The 21,201-nt window shown below is 41.7% G+C and overlaps 1 protein-coding gene and 1 pseudogene across 3 annotated transcripts in view; one reads left to right on the top strand and one right to left on the bottom strand.

Moving 5' to 3' along the window:
- Positions 1-477: 477 nt before the first annotated feature.
- On the bottom strand, positions 478-4,575 carry LOC114636574 (annotated as a pseudogene).
- The window catches only part of Usp40 (ubiquitin specific peptidase 40), a 70,575-nt gene continuing 53,913 nt past the window's right edge, over positions 4,540-21,201 (top strand). For 2 of the 3 annotated variants that reach the window (XR_003713644.1, XM_028784653.1), the window contains exons 1-7: positions 4,540-4,645; positions 5,710-5,927; positions 8,459-8,526; positions 10,081-10,194; positions 12,552-12,716; positions 13,629-13,775; positions 16,114-16,257. Coding sequence is in view for 2 of the 3 variants with exons in the window: in XM_028784653.1 (XP_028640486.1) it covers positions 5,729-5,927; positions 8,459-8,526; positions 10,081-10,194; positions 12,552-12,716; positions 13,629-13,775; positions 16,114-16,257 (837 nt within the window). In the remaining variant the exon portion in view is untranslated. Of the gene's footprint in view, positions 4,646-5,147; positions 5,210-5,709; positions 5,928-8,458; positions 8,527-10,080; positions 10,195-12,551; positions 12,717-13,628; positions 13,776-16,113; positions 16,258-21,201 lie in introns of those variants that run through there. The other variant, XM_028784654.1, reaches the window with a different exon arrangement.

Below are 21,201 nucleotides of genomic sequence, written 5' to 3'. Positions count from 1 at the left end.
ACTACATCGAGGATATCTTGGTTCCCCTTAATCATGATGAGAGCTCAGAGGCGAAAACCTGCCCAGTCAGGCCTTACACCCTTCCTCTGGTCTCTTTTACTGATCTCCTCCTTTAGTTCAATAAGTTCCTTTCACACTTTCATGTATTATATATCCCAGTATTCTCTCTTTCCCCTTCCTGCCTCACAAAAGGCCTCTTCTTCGCCTTTCAACTTTTATCACATGCACACACACACACACACAAATCTGGATTATGCTTCCAAGTTCTATCTAATTATACCATGAATATACACAAACATGTCAACAATGAAGTGATACATACATTTTTGCTCTATTAATGAACCGGCACAAAATAATTCTCTAATCCAGGAAGAAATCTAAGATGTAACTAACATAACAACAAATCACAGATTTGTAAGGAAATTTTATTGTCCAAAGCCAGGACACACTTCATGTGCTAAAGGAGAAATAACATACCTTGGAAAATGGCTTTCCCTGGAGGCAGTTGATCCCGCCAATGTAGACCATGCTGCGCATCATAGGTCTGGGGAAGTCTAGTACAAAGTCAGTGTAAAACATCCAAATGAACACTGGGCTGAAGAGGTCTGTCATAGTCACTGGGGTCTGAAGAATTTCAGAGGCAATTTCTACAGCAGTTTTGAAATAATAGGAGCAAAATGCATGTTCTTCAAAGTAGGAGAGATGGTTCCACACTCTCTCCTTGAAAGTCATGGTGTCTGAATCTTGAGAAAAGTCTAGGAACATAAGATGGGAATGAGGCACTGGGCACCCTCTTCAAGGTAGTGGCAAAATATTCCCCTGCTGAAGACCACGGACAGGAGAGAAAAGTACTTGGCAACAGTTAAGCCGCACACATCGAAAGGATCCAGAAACACAGCATCAAAGGAACTCTGCTTCAAGTACTCCACTAACTTCTTGTCGTTAAACAAACTCCTACAGTGGGAAAATATTAGTTCAAAGAAACTACCGGATGGATGTTGTGATAGAGAAAATATGCTACTGTCCTGAGTTTTCCAGTGATCATCCAGAGTCCAGCAGCAGACACACACCCAGAGAGGAAGGGAGGCTGGAAAGTCTGCAGGAGCCATGGGAGATGTACAGCCAGGGGGATCCAGTTGATTTGACCCTGTGCTCTTACAACACAAGTGGAGAAATGCAAGCACAAATGTCCCACAGGCGTGTTTTCATATTTACATATTGATAAAATACTATGCCCACCGCCAATGACTGAACTCGGAAGATCAGTGATTAATGCATAGCAACTGCCAAGACCCTTAGTTTTCCTGAAAAGAACGGTATATGTTTAGTTATAGAGAGAATTGTGTTCTGCAATGTAAGTATTGAGACAGAATTTTAACCAGTGATCTTAGACTTTGAAAGTGCAGAAAGATTAAAGTGAGAGGAAGTTTGAAGAGACATTGACTTTTTGGAGGTTTTGTTTTGTTTTTTCAGAAACAATTATTGGGACGTGTGCTCCGAGTAATGAAAACTCTCTCCTCAGAAACAAGTCGGCAACCAGCTTCCAAGGAAGCAAGCCCTGGGAGGATTGTTCTTCCTGATCCTGGTCTGTCATAAGCAATTCTACCATGAATAGGCACTGCTGTTTGTCCTGCTCTGTTTGCAGCGGGATTCTTCTTCCCTTTCTAGACACAATCCTTTCTCTGTGGCTAAGTTAAAATTGAAAATTCACCTACATGGACTATCCCAGGGATCCAGTGGTATATGACTATCATCTATTTTAAATTACTTTCTGTGGATATGTCTAGGACAGTGGGCTTGAGAGTCCCTTTTTTTTTTTCAACTCACTAATCCAGCTGATCAGACACTAGCGCTGTTTTTAAATGCTTGATTACCCACAGTAGAGATTAATGGTAGGCAAGACTGTGGGAACACATTAATGGGCACATTGATGGAATCTCAATGTGTCCATCAAGAATAACCCATTCAGAACCCCTGCCAACAGAAGCTGTTCTAAACAACGGAACCTAGCTGGAAGTCAAACAGTGCAGGAAGGGTAAGTTGGCTAGCTACAGACAGTGCACTTTGAAAGAAACAGGTGAAGGGTTTCCCAAGCAAAGAAAATTAAATAAAATATAAAAGTCCATCAAAATCCAAACAAGGATCCCAAGAATTTTAAAAGAATTTTTGTAGAATGTCAAAAAATACTTGGATATTGATCAAAGACCCTAGAAGATGTGAGAATGGTTACCATGACTTTTGTAGGACAATAGGTTTCTGTAATTTGTGGGAAAATCTAAAAGTTAGAAGGGGCTATGGGAATGAATGCACCTCAATCGGTGGATATTGCCTCATTGTGTGAGAGAAATCGAAAGGTTGGGACAAACAACAGAGTTTTAGCCGCGAGAGGAAGGAAAATAAAGTGGGTCAGACAGAAAATAAAGTAGGTCAGACAAACGTAGAAGAGACTGTCCTAAAGTGTGATGGGGTGGGGGACTGGTCTTGGGTGCCCAGAATTAGAGAAAAAGCACAGAAAGTAAGCCAATCTAAGAGATAAGACAGCTTTGGAGGTACGGCCACTTGCAGTAAGTTGACCCCAGAGAGAGAAGGAATATGTGGACAGGTGGTGGAAGGGGACTATGAGTCAGAACATAATGAAGAGGCTCGTGGACATCTCTTCCTTCATATTCTCTCTCCCTCTACCTTTCCCCTCCTTCTCCCCCTCCCCCCCCCCATCCTGATTGCAGACACTGTGAGCAAGCTGTCCCACATCCCTGCCACCACCTAGAGTCGCAGTCACCACCTTGTCTTCTCCATCACGGTGGACTAGTCCTCCAACTCGAAGCAAAAAAGAAACTACTTTCCTTAAATGGTGTTAAGTATTTAAGACAACGATGAGAAAAATAACTAATCCAAAACGGGTATCAAGAATGACGCGGTTGCTGTGACTAGCGGCCACGTAATTGGACGGCCTTCGGAAGCGGTTTTGAGACAAGAACCTGAAAGCGAGGCCGGCACAGTCTCCATTGCTCTTGGCACCGCTGCCTTCTACTCGTTTACTGGTACGGTCGATTCCTTTATTCAATTAATATTAAGACCTTACAATAAGCCAGGCACTGGAAAGCTGGCTAGGGTGTCCTAGTTTGCCTTCTACTGCTGTGATAAACACCACCACTAAAAGCGACATGGGGAGGAAAGGGTTTATTTCAGACAGCTCACCATGAAGGGAAGTCAGGGCGAAAACTCAAGACAGGGACTAGACGCAGACCCTGAAGCAGAGAACATGGAGAAACCCTGCTTTCAGTTTTTTTTTTATACAACCCAGGACCACCTTCCCAAGGTTGGCACTACCCATAGTGAGCTGGGTCCTCGCACGTTAATCATTAATCAAGAAAATGACCTCACAATTGCTTCCAGGCCAATTTTAGAGAGGTATTTTCTCAGTATTGGTTCCCTCTTTCCATATGACTCTAACTTGTGTCCAGTTTACAAACAAAACAAAATAAAGTACAAAAACAAACAACCTACAAAAAACCAATCAAAACCTAACTAACAGGCACATGGGTCTAAGGGGATATAGCTGCCTAGAAAGGAAAGCCTCCTATGTCTGTGGATCTTGCCTTACAGTGGTTGGTTTTTGGTCAGGGAAAAAAAGTTTAAGGTATATCTGCGATTTTAAATAGGAGGATGAAGTGCCATAAGTCGACAGAAAGAGATGCAGCCAGAAAAGTAAAGTGAAGAAGAGGTTGCTAAAAAGCAAAGTGCTCCTCAGACTGGAGTACTGAGAGCCGAGTACTCTCCTGTCCATTTCGTGGCTCAGACCCCCTTGTTCCTGGCCAATCTTCATCTCCAGTTCTTTCCTTCAAACTCTTCCTTAGCTTTTTAGCCACACCAGCCTCCCTCAAATGTTCCAAATACGAATCCCTTGGGCTGATGTTTTACTTTGACTCCCCGCCCCCCCCACACACCCCCCCGCAGCTCCCTCCATCTTTATTCTCCATCTCTCAAACTCTCGGCTGAAATAAAAATGAGTTTTTACCTGTTTCCTTCATTCACGCCCTGAATAAAGAGGTTGGAGGAGACGAGGGAGTTACAAATGGGGTCTGTGCGGAGGGTGGGGAGTAAAACATCCAAAGAGCTCCACTAGGATAGACAATTTTGAAGGGAATATGTGTGCATACTTGCTTGCTTGGTTAGAACAACTTAAGGTGGATTGAAGATGATGTGAGAAGGGTAACAGAACGTAGAGCATTTTCACAAGTTTTGTATTGGAGATATACTTTGAGGGAGAAAAACGGTTTTAAGGCTCTTTTGTATATCCTAGAGCAGAGACTACATAAATACATACTTCACTTAATTAGTGGAAGCTCTAACAGAATGTGGCTCCAACGCTTTTTGCAGGCAGCAGTAACTACAAATTTTAACATGCAAGCTGTCTGGAAAAGAGCAGTCTCTCTACAGGACTCCCAAGCTCTTCAGCAACATAACTACCCATAAATCTCTGCGTGGCGCGACGCACTCTGGGAAGTGTAGTCCGGATCGGGGTGGGGGTTGGTGAGAAGAAATCACTTTCCTGAGACCAGTCTTCGCCGGCATGGCGGTGCCCGTTCGGAGCGAGTTCGTTTACTCTGTGCTGTGGCCGGGGCGGGGGTCTGGGCTATAGGCAGTAAGTGGGGCTGGGGAACTGGGCGCAGGGAGGGACGAGGGTAGCGTAGGGACCCTGGCGGCCTGGAGTGAGCCGCCGGGCCTCTGCTGGCGGCGCGTCAGGGGTCGGACCGCGGGGACACGCGCCAGGTCGCGCTCCTGGGCGCTGGGCGGCTTGGTGGGCGGGAAGGCCACGGCCTCTGGAGTGGCATGACGGGAGTGCAGCCCGCGAGCTCGAGGCCTGACTCGCGGGTTCCATTTCTTGAGCTTTTGTTCAGAGGACTGTGTTGGAAAGGAAAAGAACTGCTTTGTGGCCGTCCTTGTCACTTATGAGAGTGTCCTCAGAGTTTTACCTCAAATGCTCCTTCAGCACACAAGAGACAGAGCAGATTCCCGCAGGTCCCCAGTTTTTGGGTTGGATTCCTGGGTATGTGTTGGAAGGCCTTTGGACTCCATAGCTCTAATGACCGTAGTTTTTCTTCCTCAAGGTACTTACTCCAGGCTCTCTAGTTTGGGGCCAAAGTGCTGAAACTACTGTCAAGAAGATTAATGTGATAGGTTTAAGTCACTGAAACGCTGTGATCTGGTACAGTATATGAAGGGATGGTCGAAGCTGAGATTTCATAGTTGATGAAGGCTGCTGTCATCTCCCTCCCCCTCCCTCTCCCCTCCCCCTCTCTCTTCCTCTCCCCCTTCCCGCTCCCTCCCCCTCCTCCTCTTTCTTTCTCACTAACTGCTGTGGAATCCAAGAATAGTTATCGGTTCTTGTGGCCAAGCCCTTTGTACTCAGTAACCTTTCTTTTGTCATGTGACTTGGTCAAATTACCCTACTAAACAGGCGCAGCCATATTTTACATAGACAAAAATGGTAGTTCAATAGCTTGTCCAGGATCACACAGGTTAATCAGGACCCCTTGTAGGTAGGAAAGACAAGTCAGGTCTTGTTATCTCCAAACACAAACTACTGTATTTTCTGAAGAACAATTTAACAAAACAACTTCACTCAAATAATAAGAAAAAATTGGGGGTAGGATGTTCATTTCAAGAATAAAAACATTTATGTAACATATATCATTTTCTTTAAAGGATAGCATTTAGCTCCACAATGTTTGGGAACCTATTTGAAGAGGATTATTCCAGTGTGTCAAGTAGTCAGTATGGAAGAGGGAAGAAATTAAAGACTAAAGGTCTGGAGCTGCCTGCCCCTAGAGAATTCACCAATTTAAGTGGAATCAGAAATCAGGGTGGAACCTGTTACCTCAGTTCCCTTCTTCAGACTCTTCATTTCACACCTGAATTCAGAGGTATGCTATGTGATATGCATTTGAATAATAATATATACCATGGGTTTTATATGTAATTAGTTATGCAGAAATCATAAAACGAGTCTTAAAGGTGGATTCAATAATGTGTTCATTGTCTCAAAGGAAAACATGTGTTAGCAGTTCTGTGAAGAAAATAGTGAAACTTACCATTTTAAAAATCTATTCTGTATAATGATACAGTGTTTCATAACAACAACAGCAACAAAAATAAGTCAAGGTTTTAATATGGTTGAAGTCAAAAGGCAACTTGAAGTAAAAATAGCTTTAAGACAGACTTGAGAGCACTTGGAAGGTGGAGCAAGAGAAGGGTCACAAGTTCAAGACCACATAAGACCAACCCTCTCTCAAAACAAAATGAAGAAAGAGAAACTGAATACCAGCTATATGGCACATACCTGTAGTCTCACACTCAGGAGATTAAGGCAGGAAGATTAAAAGTTTAAGACTGGCCTGGGCTATCTAGGAAGACTTTTTTTCAAATGCCACTCCCCCCCAAAAAAAAAGAAAGAGAGAAAGAGAAGGTGAGGGCCAAAGCAGATCATGGAGAATGCAGAGAGCTTGAGAGAGAGAGGAGTAGATAAGCCTCTCTCTCTCTCTTAGTATAGAAGAGAGTTTATTTAGGGGATGTGGGGCAGGGGAGAGTTGAGGGAGTAGAGACAGGTAAAGGCAGAGAGAGAATGTGTGTAGAAGAGTAGAGGCCAGCTTTGAACATGTGGAGAGAGAGGGGGGCCAGGAATGGGAGAGAGGGGGAAGAAGGTAAGGGAGCAAGAGCAAGCAGAGGAGAGGAGAGAGCAAGAGCAATTAGCTTCTCTTGTCTCTTCAAGTGTGTATTTTGACACTGGTGTGCACTGTGCACTCTGCACAGTTCAGCATGATCCTGCTGTTGAGGAGGTATAACCTGGAAAAGGGGAAGGAGGAACAGAGTACAGAAGGAAGAAACCAGGGACTTTCCTGTGTATATGTCTTCTGTGGGGCGTGGTGTTTTAAAGTAAGGCTAAATTGAGTTCTATTATATCTCCAGTACATTGCAGTGAGAACAATGGGACACTAGTCTAGAAAGCCCGTGAGTGCTTTTGTTCCTTAACCTGTAGGCTTTTAGTTTATTTTTGCCCAGTCCTAGCACTTGGAAACAGAACATTCTTAGTAGTCACTGGGCATCAGTGTTTTTCAGTACAGAGAGATATTCACTCCATTTATCACTCACCTCAACGGAAAGATTCAAAAGACACAGGAGGTCAGTGCAGGAACTGACAACTTTGACCAAGCCCCCTCAGTCAGTCAACAGGTTCTCTAGTGCAGGAGTGAGGATTAAAAGAAAAGAGCCGGTTAGACAAAATTGCAGCGTGACCCCAGCCAGTTCTAAGGCTGAAGGCAGGTTCGTTTAATTCAACTTTTCTTTTAAACCCTTTTAATTACATGCAAGTATTTAGGTCAGTTCTAGGTTTGAGGAACCAACATTACAATAGAAACAAACAGTCAAGGAACAAACAAGGCCATATACAGAGTCGCGAGATCACCCTCATTACGCTGGTTCTAAGGGCTCATCAGGATGACAAAGTATCTGAGCCTACTTCCCTGTCCTAGCCCACAGTCATATTCATGCCTGAGGCTTACCTCTTTGTTTTAGCCTAAGACTAGGATTCCAGACTGAATTTACTTCTGTGTTTTAGCCTAAAAATAGACTCCTGCCTGAACTTACTTCCTTGTCATGGCCCAAAGTCAGATTCTTGTCTAAAGCCCAATTCTTTGTCCTTGGCCAATGCCAGATTCCTGCCAAGCAACTCCAATGGCTTCATTTTCAAGTAAGGTCATTTCTGTGTCTTATTACTTGCATAGACATTTACACACCAAAAAAGGGAGGATCTCAAGGTAAAAGACATCCAGCCTGGTCCATGACTTGAATGGTTGGTTAACAGCCTCACATGTGAACGGGCGCACGCGCGCACACACACACACACACACACACACACACACACACACACACACCTGTGACATTTTACTATTTTCTGAGACTCCTAATAGCTTTTGAGTCCCATTGCCAAAGGTAGTGACAACCAATCTTTTTTTTTCTTTTTTATGCTTATAGGGATTTTTGTTTGAGAGGTTGGCGCAGTGCCTGTTACATGTTAGGTATGGACTCTATCCTTAAACTACATGCTTAGTCTTTGGATTTTTTGAGGCAAAGTCTTCTTATAGAGACCAAGTTGGCCTTGATCTGAAGATCTTCCTGCCTCTGCCTCAGGAATGTAGGATGTCCCACAGTGCTCTGCCTGCTTATGTTTTTATGTTCTGTGGATATGTCATAATAAAATGTCACTTGATGTCTGTTCTTAGATCTGGTGGGCAAAAATCTTAAAAGAATTCAAAATGTATAGCTAAAGGGGACAAATGTTGCCTTAGACATTTCTAAATCTTTTGCTGATATTGCCTAATGGGGGTCTTGGCTTCTTAAACAATTTTCTAAGAAGAAGCCATATCATTTACATCTCTAACTCTACTTTTTTGTTTAGAAGCTTTATTTTCTCTTGGTCCGGAAGAGCTTGGTTCTTTAGAGGATAAGGATAAACCTGATGCAAAGGTACTAAATGTATAATTTATTGAGTCTCTTAGAACATTCAGGAATGGTCTGGGGTTTTTTGCATGTGTATGTGTGTTATGTGCATGCCTGTGCATATGCATGTTTGCGGGCTGGATGGGGGAGAGTGTACATGGTATGCATGTGAGCATACAAGTGTGTGTATGTGCATGCAGAGGCAGGGGTTGATATCCTCCTTCACACTCCTCCTTATTCATTGAGGTAGGATCTCTCTCTCGTCCTGTTTCAGCTCTCTCCCTAACCCGATTGTCCCTGTGATCCTGACTGTCTCCTGAGAGCTGAGGTTAAGGCAGGCCACCACACCCACCCAGCATTTAAGTGGGTGCTAGGGATTTGAACTCCAGTGCTCATTCCTATGTAGCATGCACATTACCACTGCAGCATCTCCCTAGCCCAGGAAATGTTTTCTAAGGAAAGAATTAAGTGCCTTCTTCACAGAAAACATCTATTTACTACAAAGTATCATCTTCATTAACAGTGACTTGCCTCATACTTAATTAGCAATGAAATTTTCTCCACAAAAAGTATAGCTTTTCCAACTACCATGCTGCTGTTGCTGCTATTATCAATATGCCTTGCCTTGCTGTGCTCATTTTCAAGGCAAAGGAGAGACTTGGAAATAATCTATACTAGCTGACCAGAACATTCATTCAATCCACTTACTTGCTATGCATTAAATACATCATGGGGGAAACCCTAGAGACCAGTATTTACTCAATTTAGTGTTCTGGAAATACAGTGAGGAGAAATATAGGACATTGTGTTGTATATTGCTGTGGTGAGATTCTCTAAAGCATAACTCTAAGCATCCTCTTCCTCATGGAATCTTATTCAGAGGCCTCTCATGAAACTTAGGCTCAGGTCTGTGGAATACTGGTGATTTGTGATACAGACACATGCTTCAAAAACAGCTGTGTGGCAAGAAATGACATTAGTGGATGTCAGTTTCTCTCTAGTCTGTTGCAGATCAGTGCTTTTGTAGTATGTACTTTTAATGTCACGGGAATATAGAATTGTCACAGGTGTTCCTGAATGCTTATTATCCCTCTGAATCATTTGAATTGGCCTGCACACTGGGCTGTGAGAGGCTCTGTTCTCTGGCTTAGAGCTAAAAGAAAGAGAAGCAGGTATAGGTTAGCTTCTGAAACTTGAGAGCTCCAGACTGAGATCTGAGCACCTGAAACTTGGATACATTAACCTGGGATGTGTGTGTGTGTGTGTGTGTGTGTGTGTGTGTGTGTGTAGGTAGATATTTTAGAGCAAAAAATGAAGTATGGGAATTGTATGTCTGATCATTTGTGTGGTTTGCTGGGACCCATTTAGATTTTTAATATTGATCTGAACTATATCAAGGGAGAAAACTCTCCAGATCACTAAAAACTTTTGGATTAGAATTTTCAGAGGACCGAATCCTAATTAGTTCTTCCTCTATGATGAGAGATTCGTGCCCTTTCTGCTCAGTGAGCCAGAAGACAGGAGAAAACCAGTCAAGAGCTTTTGAACTCCACTCGTGAACATACACACCTCTTTCCTCAGGTTCGGATCATACCCTTGGAGTTGCAGCGCTTGTTTGCTCAGCTTCTGCTCTTGGATCAGGAGGCTGCATCCACCACAGATCTCACTGACAGCTTCGGGTGGACCAATGATGAGGTAGGAAGGTGCTCGCAGGGAAGGAAACATCGGCCTGCTTCACGTTTTGTCTAATGTCCTTTAATTTCTCAGGGCCTCAGCACATTGGAATGTCTTCACAGGTGAGTATTTAGAGGATTACTGAACATAGGCTGTTTCAACTAGCTATGACCTGGGACCGGGAAGAATGTTGTTAATATAAGAAGAAATACAGGAGCTGATTTTTGAAATTTGTACTGAACAATTTTGTGTCATTTAGTTGAGCTAACATCCATGTTATTTACTGTTTAGGTGTCAAACTGCTCATCAAGTTTTCAGTCTTTAGCAATATGCTAGTGGATTTTTAGAAGGCTGCCCACCTTGGTGGTGTGCTTCTTGTCTGACTCTGATGAGAACAAACTGCCATCAGATCAGCACTTTCCTAGATCTTCTCATTTTCCATTCTTGACCCCTGACTTTTCATTTTTCCACCCTGAACCCTGTATCTGTCTTACTGTTCAGTTCGTATTCCTAAAAGGTGTTCCACCTGTGTAAATAAACATCTGTGGTAACAGATAAGGGTCTTTTCAGTACATCAGTTCCGACACCTGATGACTGTATCCTTTGTGGTCCATCCCTGCAAAGCTCTCACCTGTGGCCTTCTAACAGGAACACGCCTTAATCCAGTGTTACTGCCCTGTGGTATTAAAGCAGGAACTGGACTTTGTAGCAGATGACAGCACATCCCCTTAACTGGCATTCCAGATATAGGACTAGTGCTAGGGCTATATTCCCTTATCCTTGCCTTTAAATCATAACCACTTCATGAGGATTACATGCCATAAACTTCACTTTGTCAAAACCTGCAGTTCAGTGGCTTTTAGTATTTTCACAGAATTAGCCAGCCATCACCACAGTCCATTTTAGATTCTTTTCACTGTTCTGAAAAGAACCCCCATGCATTTGCAGTCACTCCCCACCTACCTTCTCCTCCAGCTCTTGGTTAGTCTGTAACCTACTTCCCACTTAGAGCTCTGCCTATCCTGTACATTTCATAGGAGTAGAGCTAGACATTACATGATCTTTTTTAACTGACATGTTTCACTTAAGACAATGCCAAGGTTCATTTCTTCTTACTACCCAGTGAGCCTCTGCTGCATGGATATGCCACATCTCAATGGAGGCTTTTCTTTGTCCTTGAGCTTCCACTAAGTTGCTGGCTTTATAATTCTTAAAAGGCCTGAAATGCTTTTCTTAATTCTTTTTTTATTTTTCTGTGAGTAAAGGACTGAAGCTGGATAGTAGAAGGTCTTTGAGGTTCTTTTGCCAAATAAATAATTGTTCAGAAATAGCCCTTGAAGTTTCCCCTCCCATTCAAACCAGTAATATAGGACAGATTTTCATCCCTTGGTATTTTGTATTTTAAAAGGCAAGAAAAAAGATCCTGAGTCTCATCCGTGGCCTCAGCTTTCATCCTCTTTACCTGCCACATGTTGCATAAACTTCCTTTTATATTGTTTCCCCGGCTACCTTTCTTTCTACACTCCAAATTGTTTCTCTGTTTGCTTTTGGCTTTCCTTGGTGAAGGCAACAGTGGCATCAATGTGTCAACACTTTGCAGTGTCTGCGACACTGTTAGTGTCCGTGGGATGGGCTCAGTAGCACTGGCTGTTCTGTTAAGTCTCTAGAGGACTTGGCTCCTGGGTCTCCCTTCATTGCCCTTTCCTGCCGCCCTGGGATAGAGCACGCCTTGGAGGTACAGATTGTTTTGAAAGACTAGTTCATACATGGCCAGTGACTTAGAATGGATTAAAGCAAGAGCCAGTTTGAATTCTTCTCAGCAACACTACATTACTCTTATTTTTGTTGCTTTATGCTTCCAAGTAGTCAATTCTGGTTTCTGGTGTCCCCAGCTGTTGTGATCTAAGTGAGGTTTACCTGTGTACATATGGCTGGCTTACATACTGGTTTGCTTACTTTACCTGAACTTGTCCTGTTCTTTCCTTCTCTCCTCCTTGTGACATGGGCAGGTGGGTGTTCTCTCATGATACAGAGTGTACCTCATAGTCACTGAGTGAGTTGAATTGTGTGTACACACTAAACACTGCCTAGTCGTATTTCTATTTTGTAGTGTAAATAAATATAGGTGGTGATGTTTTAACCTGCTTAGTCATCCATGCATCTCTTCAAAGCTTTTCTTATGTGTTTCTATTAATTGATAGTATTCTTTAAAATTTGTTCTTAAAAACTTTGAAGTAAAAGTTATATTTAAAGTCTGCTGTTTTAGCTGGGCATCATGCCTATAATGGAAGCACTCAGACTCAAGCAGGAAGTTTAGGGCCAGCCTTGGCTACCCAAAGACCTTGTCTCAAAAATAAAAACTATTTCCTGTTTTATAGGAAATGAGACAACATGATGTGCAAGAACTCAACCGAATTCTCTTCAGTGCTTTGGAGACTTCTTTAGTTGGGACCTCTGGCCATGACCTCATTCATCGTCTATACCATGGCACCATTGTGAACCAGATTGTTTGCAAAGAGTGTAAGAACGTCAGCGAAAGGCTGGTAAGCAGATAGGAGTTCCTCTGGTAACAAATTATTGTAAATTATAATTTACACAATCAAATCTGTTGTGTTCTCCTTCCAGCCCATGAGTCTTGGAGACTGAACTCAGGTTGGTGGGTTGGCAGTAGAAATACCTGTTTAATCTGGATCAAAATATTTTTTCTTGTTATTTTTTTCAACATATCTTAAACCAACTTTACCAAAAGAAAATAAAGATGTTTACATTAGAAAATTCAACTCTGCCTTGGGAGTGCTATTATCATTTTAAAGATTAAAGCAATGTAACAATCGGTGTGTGTATAGGGTATATGTGTGTGTGTGTTGTGTGTGATACTTAAACTCAGGTATGTATATTTTTTCAGTGTATTTCCTGAGGAAACATGAGGTTTTATTGCATCTACATCTAAACTCATAAACCTTTCTCTTTTAAACTGTTTTCCTAATGTAATTTAAGCCAAATTATAGTTTGATTTAAGAAGAAAAATTTAGTGATAAAAATTTACAATGTGTGGGGGCTGGTGAGATGGCTCAGCAGTTAAGAGCACTGACTGCTCTTCCGGAGGTCATGATTTCAAATCCCAGCAACCACATAGTGGCTCAGAACCATCTGTAATGGGATCTGATGCCCTCTTCTGGATGTTTGAAGACAGCTACAGTGTACTTACATATGATGAATAAATAAGAACCTTTGGGCCCGAGTGAGCAGGGCCCAGAGGGGGCCAGAGCAAGCGAGGGGTGGAGCAAGAGGGAGAAGGGAAGGGGAAAAGATTACAATATGTAATCATAGCATGTATATCTTCTTGTATGTAAAATTTTAGAAAAAAAATATATGACCATTCCCAGTATATATTTCAGTTGTAACCCTCCGTGCAATCATTTATTATCTTAATATAATATTCTTCGGTATTTCAGGAAGACTTCTTGGATTTGACAGTAGCTGTCAAAAACGTATCCGGTTTAGAAGATGCACTCTGGAACATGTATGTGGAGGAAGAAATTTTCGACTATGACAACTTGTACCACTGTGGAACCTGTGACCGGCTGGTTAAAGCAGCAAAGGTAACCATGCCTTCCAACCCTTAGTGCTTGGAGACAGGAAGCTGTGCCTGTTGAAGCCACCATGTGGAGTCGGGAAGACACACTTGACTACTTTGAACACTAAGGATTGAGAAAATGTTTGTGTCATTACCTGTATTTTAATTTTTAGAACAGAAAAAAGTTAAGCTTTATTAATCTAACAATGACTTTTCATGGAACAGTGTGTTTGAACCTCAGGATTTCTTCAGTATGCCTGTTAGCAACCATCAGGGATGGTTACCTTTCTAAGTGTGGGCTCAGCAGCTTCCTCCCTCGCTGTGAATATCAAGGCAAGGGAGACAGGATTAGAGGGCTGATTTCTTCTCCATTCCATCTGAGCTGAAGCAGAAGGGAACTCAGTGAGCTGCAAGGACTCAGGTCTGTCAGGTTCTGGTGTTTTCATTGCAGCCCTGTATACAGTTACTCGTGTGAGCACAGTTGCCCTGTGTTCTAGGGAGGCAGAAGCAATAAGAGAATAGGGAGGGCTACCACCTAGGTGAGTGCACTGCTCCGTGTTATTTCCATACACTGTACACACACAAACACACACACACGAATGCACGCATGCACTCATGTGCACGCACGCGCACACACACACGCACATCACCTCTAAGCTCCTTTATGATGCTACCTTGCTCAAAGACAACAAAGCACCTCAGCACTACTGGAAGCTGGCTACACACTAGTGTGCTTTTCCAGCTTAGGGAAGGGTTCTATGCTTTCCTACCTGAGTTTACCTACTTATTCTTCAGGAGTCTGACCTGTGAGTGCTATCTTCAGAAGACAGATTTTTGGAAAAACTTTTCTCTCCTTTATCTCCTCTAGCAACCGACTATATTTCTTTCTCAACATCCTTTCACAGCTGTATGTGATTTCTGTATGAAATTGGTTTTTAATGTATTTTACATGGCTAACTTCCAACAAAAGTCATTGTTGGCAGATTTGCTAAGTGTCAGTAATTTTTTAATATTAATATAAAATTATTACTAGAGGTGGTGTGTGTGTGTGTGTGTGTGTTGCTAATGTATTTCCCATTCCTCTGGCTTAGTGCCACTTGCTACACCTCGCTGGCCACCTTGTCCCACTGTGAGCAGTGCAGCACTTGTTCTCAGAGCCGAGTCTCTGATGGAGTGAGTTGAGTGCATCTGTGGAGTGAGTTTGGAAATCATCCGTGTTGTAATGCATGCTTTGCTTTCTTTTGTTGCTTTGAGACAGTCTTGCTGTGTAACCCAGGTTGGCCAGGAACTCTGTAGCACAGGCTATCTTTAAATTCACATTCCTCCTCCCTTTAATCCTGGGATTATAAGAGTACACCATTCCTTGCCTTGTTTCACTTTTTTAACCCATAGAATATATGAACTTGTAACTTTAAATATGTTTTCAATAATGTTAAACACATAGAATTATTGATTGTTATCTACAGGGGAGCATTTTTCCCCTAAGGCCACCAGTGCAAAGAGTATTGGGGACAAATGATGACTCTTAAACAACTTAATTAGTGTTTTGTTTTAAATTGAGGAGTTAATACAGCAACAAGATACCTGCTTTTGAACTTAAGAAACAACAGGTAGGGACTGAAGAGGTGGCTCAGTGTTTAAGATCACAGCTAAGTTCTTCCAGAACACCAGAATAGATTCCCTATACCCACAGAGTGGCTCATAACTGTTTGAAACTCCAATCCCAGGGTATCCAGCTATGTCTTTTGGCCTCCTTGTGCACTGTGCATATATGTATGTAGTACACAGACATATACAGGCAACATACCTATACACAAAAGAAAAATAAATCTTAAACAAAGAAACAGGTAAACAACAAATAAAGCCCCATCAGTAGATCTTGAACTCTAGGGAGTCAAGAGTCCTTTTTCATAGTCTTATGACAACTGTGAATCTTTCTTTCTCCAGGAAAAACTGTATATATACATACATTTTTTTAATCATTCAGAGTTCTGCTTCTTCACTGAATACGATCTATGTGCTTGCTAATTGAAATGCAGACCCAAGGAGCAAGGTGAAAGGCCACGGGCTAGACAAGAAATGAGCAAGGACAGAGAGGGAGCACCCAGTTAGGACACAGCCATCAAATAGTAATTTAGGATAACAACCCAAAAAGCATAAAACTGGCTAGGAAATGTCTTGTTATAAGCATAACCACACAATACTATTCCTAGTTCCATAAAGTAAATGGTTTTATATTGAATTCAGAATGTGTTCTTGTGGTTTAAGGACATATTTATAATTGTGTCATATGTCATTTTTTTACTACCTTACATGGCATTATGTATTCTTTCATGTAACTTTGTCAATTTTTCTTTTTACAGTCTGCCAAGTTGCGTAAGCTGCCTCCTTTTCTTACTATTTCATTACTACGATTTAATTTTGATTTTGTGAAATGTGAACGCTACAAGGATACTAGCTGTTATACATTCCCCCTCCGGATCAATCTCAAGCCTTTTTGTGAACAGGTTTGAACCTTTTATTTTTAAATTCTTTCTCTTTCCCTCCCAAGATTAGAATACTCAGTTTGTTGTAGGATTTCTCAACATTGGCCCTATTAACGTTTTGAGTTAAATTGTATAATGGGTATGCATCCCTACTCCACTGACAAAAGTCCATGTCTCCTAGGCGAAGTGAGTGGTCCAAATTGCTTTTTATACTCCTTTTGAATTTCTTCTTCTTTGTTGTTGTTTTGTTGTTTCTTCTTTGAAACATGTCTTGTAGCCCAGGTTGGCCTTGAATTCAACTTCTGTCTCAACCTCATGGGTGCTAAGATTAAGGCCTGTGGTACCATGTCTGAGAGTCTGTTTGGTGGTGGATACGTTCATAAAAATATATTTGATAGTGAAAGTGTAAAATCCAATATGAAGTTCTTCCTTATCCTCTTGCTCTTAGCCTTTCTTCACCTTCCCACATGTCAGTCACATTGTACCCACATGTGCATATTATTGACTTGGCACATATAAGGGCTACCATGCAGTTTTTTCTTGAGAAGATTATATGATCTTGCTTAATATTATACATTCTAAGTTCATCCATTTCTATTATCCACTTGTCTGTTGACAGACATCTAGATTGAGTCCAATTCTTTGTTATAGTGAATAAAGCAGTGATAAAAACAGTGGTGGAAATATCTTGATAGTAAGTGTCCTGGTTAGTATTATGTCATCTTGACTCATGCTGATAGCATCTTAGAGGAAGCAACCACATTTGAGAAAATGCCTCCATAAGATCTGACATATAAGACATTTTCTTAATTAGTGATTGATGAAGGAGGACTCGGGGGGTTAGTACCACCATGGGCTGGTAGTTCTGGGTTTTATAAGACAGCAGGCTGAATAAGCCATGAGGAACAAACCAGAAAGCAGCATTCCTCCATGGTCTCTGCATCAGCTTTTGCCTCCAGGTTCCCACCAGGTTTAAGTCCTGCCTTAGCTTTCCTCAGTGGACTATGACTCCAGATGTGTAAGCCTTTTCCTCCCCAAGTTGCATTTGATCATAGTGTTTCATCATAGTAATAGTAACCCTAAGATAGAAATTGGTGCCAGCATTATAGGGTATTGTTATGACAGACCTGACCATGTTGTTTTGGGGAGGATTATGGAACAATTTGGAACTTAGGGCTAGAAAAGTGTTGCGATCTCTGTGAACTCTTCTGTTGGAGCTTTGAAGATAATGCTGAGAATGGTGCAGATGGAGGACTGGCTTGTGAAATTCAGAGAGAAGATTAAATACTCTATCATGGCTGGTTGCTATTATGAATTGAAAGTCTTTGATTCTGCTCAGCTAGGGCTGAAGAATCAGTGTGATCAACAGGAGGCCAGCATCACTAAAGTGAAGCCTTGGCTTTACTAGAACACTTGATGCTAGTCAGCTGGTGCTGAGTGATTAACAGTGATTAACAAGAGACTAGCATAAGGTGAAATCTTCTGAAAAGTATTTTGTTAGAATAAACACACAGAAGCTGTGTTCCAAGGTTGTACCTTGAGCTGGCAGCTGAACTTAGTAATGTGTAAGCATCTCACAGATAATACTTGTTTTGAAAGCATGAAGGGGTCATGGAAAACAGCTGAGGTTGGTACTCTGCGAGGTCAATAAACGTCACTGATGAAAGTACAGCCTCTGGAACTACAGTAGCAGTTGAAGGCCCAGGTTTGAAAGGATCATGGAGGGAAGTTGAGGTGTGGTACCATGGGGAGAGCCCAGGAGAGGCGATTGGAGAGAGTGCAGCCATTGCAAATGTTGGGAGACCTCAACATTTTGGAGATGCCAGTACCATGGGAAGATCATCAAGGACAGGAGCAGCCATGGGATGGGGCTGGTCTGAGCTGAGAAGACAGTCTGTGTGGACTGAAGAAGGTAGAACTGGAGCTGTGACCCAGGTCCTTTGGGAGACCCCAGATTATGAGTGAATCCTCAACATTGGACACTGTGTTATTTACACTGTTTGAGTTGGTTTTGCTAGGTTCAGATTGTGTGTATGCCCTAGCTCTTCCCTGTTAAAATGAGAAAATATTTAACTTATTTTTTTATTTTACAGGAGCCTATAGTTATAAGAGACTCTGAACTTTTAAATATACCTTGGGTTTTTAAGAGAGTGAATATTTTAAAGAGACTTTGGACTTTAAAGTGTTTGAATTTTTAAAGACTCTAGGACTTTTAAAAGTTGAAATGTTTTATAGTGTGATGTTTATTATGTGTGACTTAGGGGATGAACAAAAAAGGAAAGATTATTAGCTAACTAGTGTAGTACTGGTATGTCAGCTTAACAAGGGATCAGTTGTCCTGGCTAGTTTTTATGTCAACTTGGCAAATGTAATATCATTTGAGAGGAGGCAACCTCAATTGAGAAATACCTCCATAAAATCTTACTACAGGCAAGCCTGTACAGAATTTTCTTAATCAGTGATTGATTTGGAAGGACCAAATCAGTTGTGGGTGGTGCCACCCATAGGCTGGTGTCCTGGCTTCTATAATAAAGCAAGCAGAACAAGCAGTGGGGATTAAACAGCACCCTCCATGGTCTCTGCATCAGCTCTGACCTTAGGGTCTCTCCCTTTTTTTGAGTTCTTGCCCTGGCTTCCTTCAATGGATTGTGACTCAAGATATATAAGCCAAATAAAACTTTTCCTCCCCAAGTTGTTTTTTGGTTATGATGATTCATCACAGCAATAGGAACCCTAAGACAATAAGGTTTGAAGTTCTTTGGGTATATTATATGCCCAGGAGAGAAGTAGCTGGGCTGTATGGAAGTTATATTTTTAATTAAAAACAAAAAAAACCCAAAAAAAACAAATGAACAAAAAAACCATGCCAAACTGATTTCCACAGTGACTGTATTAATTTATGCCTTCAATAACAGTGAAGAAGATTTCATTTCTCTCTATATCCTCTCCAACATTCATTGTCACATTTGTTGATGATAACCATTCAGATTGGGGTCAAGTGATACCTCAAAGTAGCTTTAATTTGCATTTTCCTCATTCGAGGGATATTGAGCAACTCTAAAAATAGTTATTGTCTATTTGTGGAGTTTTTTTTAGCTGTCTTTTAATCTATTAAATTTGTATGCCCTTGTGTTGACTGGCAGTTGTATTTCCTTGGCATTTAATTTCTGCATTTCTTTGTAAATTCTAGGTATTATCCCCTTGTCTGAAGTATAGCTGTGAAAGCTTTTCTCCCATCCTAGGGACTGTCTTATTAATTCTGCTGATTGTTTCTTTGCTATACAAGTCCTTTCTATTTTTATGTAGTTCCATCTTTCCACATTGGGTTAGTTCCTCTGTATTAGTGTTCTATTCAAAAGGTTCTTGCCTTCCCAGTATCCTGAAGGATGTTCCCTATGTTTTCTTTCTAGAAATTTCAGTGTTAAAGGCTTTAAATTAAGGTCTGTGATCCATTGTGAATTGATTTTGTACAAGGTGAAAGATGTAAATCTAACTTCATCTTGTACAAGTAGAAACCCAGCACATTGATTGCACAGGCTGCCTTTTATTCAATGTATGTTTGTCAAAAATTAGGTAAGCATAGCTTTGTCTTTATTTCCAGATTGTCAGTTCTGTTCCATCATTCTACCTATTTCTTATAACAAGTCATTTTTTGTTTAAGAACAGCCAGCTCTCACTCTCGCTCGCTCTCTTGCTCTCTCTCTCTCTCTTTCTCTCTCTCTCTCCTCCTCCTCCTCCTCCTCCTCCTCCCCTCCTCCTCTTCCCTCCCTCCCTCCCTCCCTCCCTCCCTCCCTCCCTCCCTCCCTCCCTCCCCCGCCCCTCTCTCTCTCTCTGTATATACACACATTTTTTTTTTTAACTTCATGGCCTAGCCTCCCTCTACTTTAGGCTTCATCCCTGAACTCTGTCCTGTTTGTTTTGTTACATGAATTTCCATCCCTAGAGTCTGTAGTGCCTGCTGGCTCTGAGACTTTACTCATACACTCAGAAACATAAAACTGCTTTCCAAGAGTTACTAATATACATGCTTCTCTTATAAAAGATGGTTTCTCGCCGGGCAGTGGTAGCGCACGCCTTTAATCCCAGCACTTGGGAGGCAGATGTAGGCGGATTTCCGAGTTCGAGGCCAGCTTGGTCTACAGAGTGAGTTCCAGGACAGCCAGGGCTACACAGGGAAACCCTGTCTCGAAAAACCAAAAAAAAAAAAAAAAAAAAAAAGTAAAAGATGGTTTCTCACATGGTCCTAACATACACTGATATATCAAAAACAAAAAAAACAACTGGTCACTTGGCTAGGAAATGCACATTAATTTTACTTTTGAATTTCTATACTGAGAAAAATATATCTTTTCTTTGTGTGTCTTATCTTTTTCCTGAATGTGACATTTTTTAATGCTGCCCACTTAAAAAGTATAGCTAAGGAAATAAATTCAAGTAACTTGTATCTCCCAGGTAATACCCGTGTGCACATTTTACATTGCAGATGACACTGAGTTCAAAGCCAGAAGAGACCTTATGTCTCATGCCGTGTGGTTCACATTCCTCCTACAATGTCAAAACTAAGGCTTGCCTGCCTGCCTGCCTGCCTGCCTGCCTGCCTGTCTGCTGCCTGCCTGCCTGCCCACCCTCCTTTCTCCTTCCCTCCCTTTCCTTCCTCATGCCCTACTCCCTCTCTTTTCTTTCTCTTTCTTTCTTTCCATCCTTTTTTGCTATTGTTTTAGACAGGGCCTCACATAGCCCAGGCTAGCATCAAACCCACTGTATAGCCAAGGATGGCCTCCTAAGTGCTGGAGTTACAGAGATATAACCACAGCTGGATTTTCCTTTTCTTTCTACACCCAGAATTTAAAGCATGTTTTAAATCTAATGTAATTTTCCCCCATTGTTATTGGAGGAATTTACCTGTTGGGTCACTTGTAATTGCACACTATATTAATTATGGAAGAGGTTGATCATAAATTAGAA

Source organism: Grammomys surdaster, unplaced genomic scaffold (assembly GCF_004785775.1).
Source record: "Grammomys surdaster isolate TR1022 unplaced genomic scaffold, NIH_TR_1.0 124552, whole genome shotgun sequence".
NCBI classification, from domain to species: domain Eukaryota; kingdom Metazoa; phylum Chordata; class Mammalia; order Rodentia; family Muridae; genus Grammomys; species Grammomys surdaster.
The sequence above is the reverse complement of the archived record's forward strand: the minus strand, read 5'-3'. Positions and strand labels throughout refer to the sequence as shown.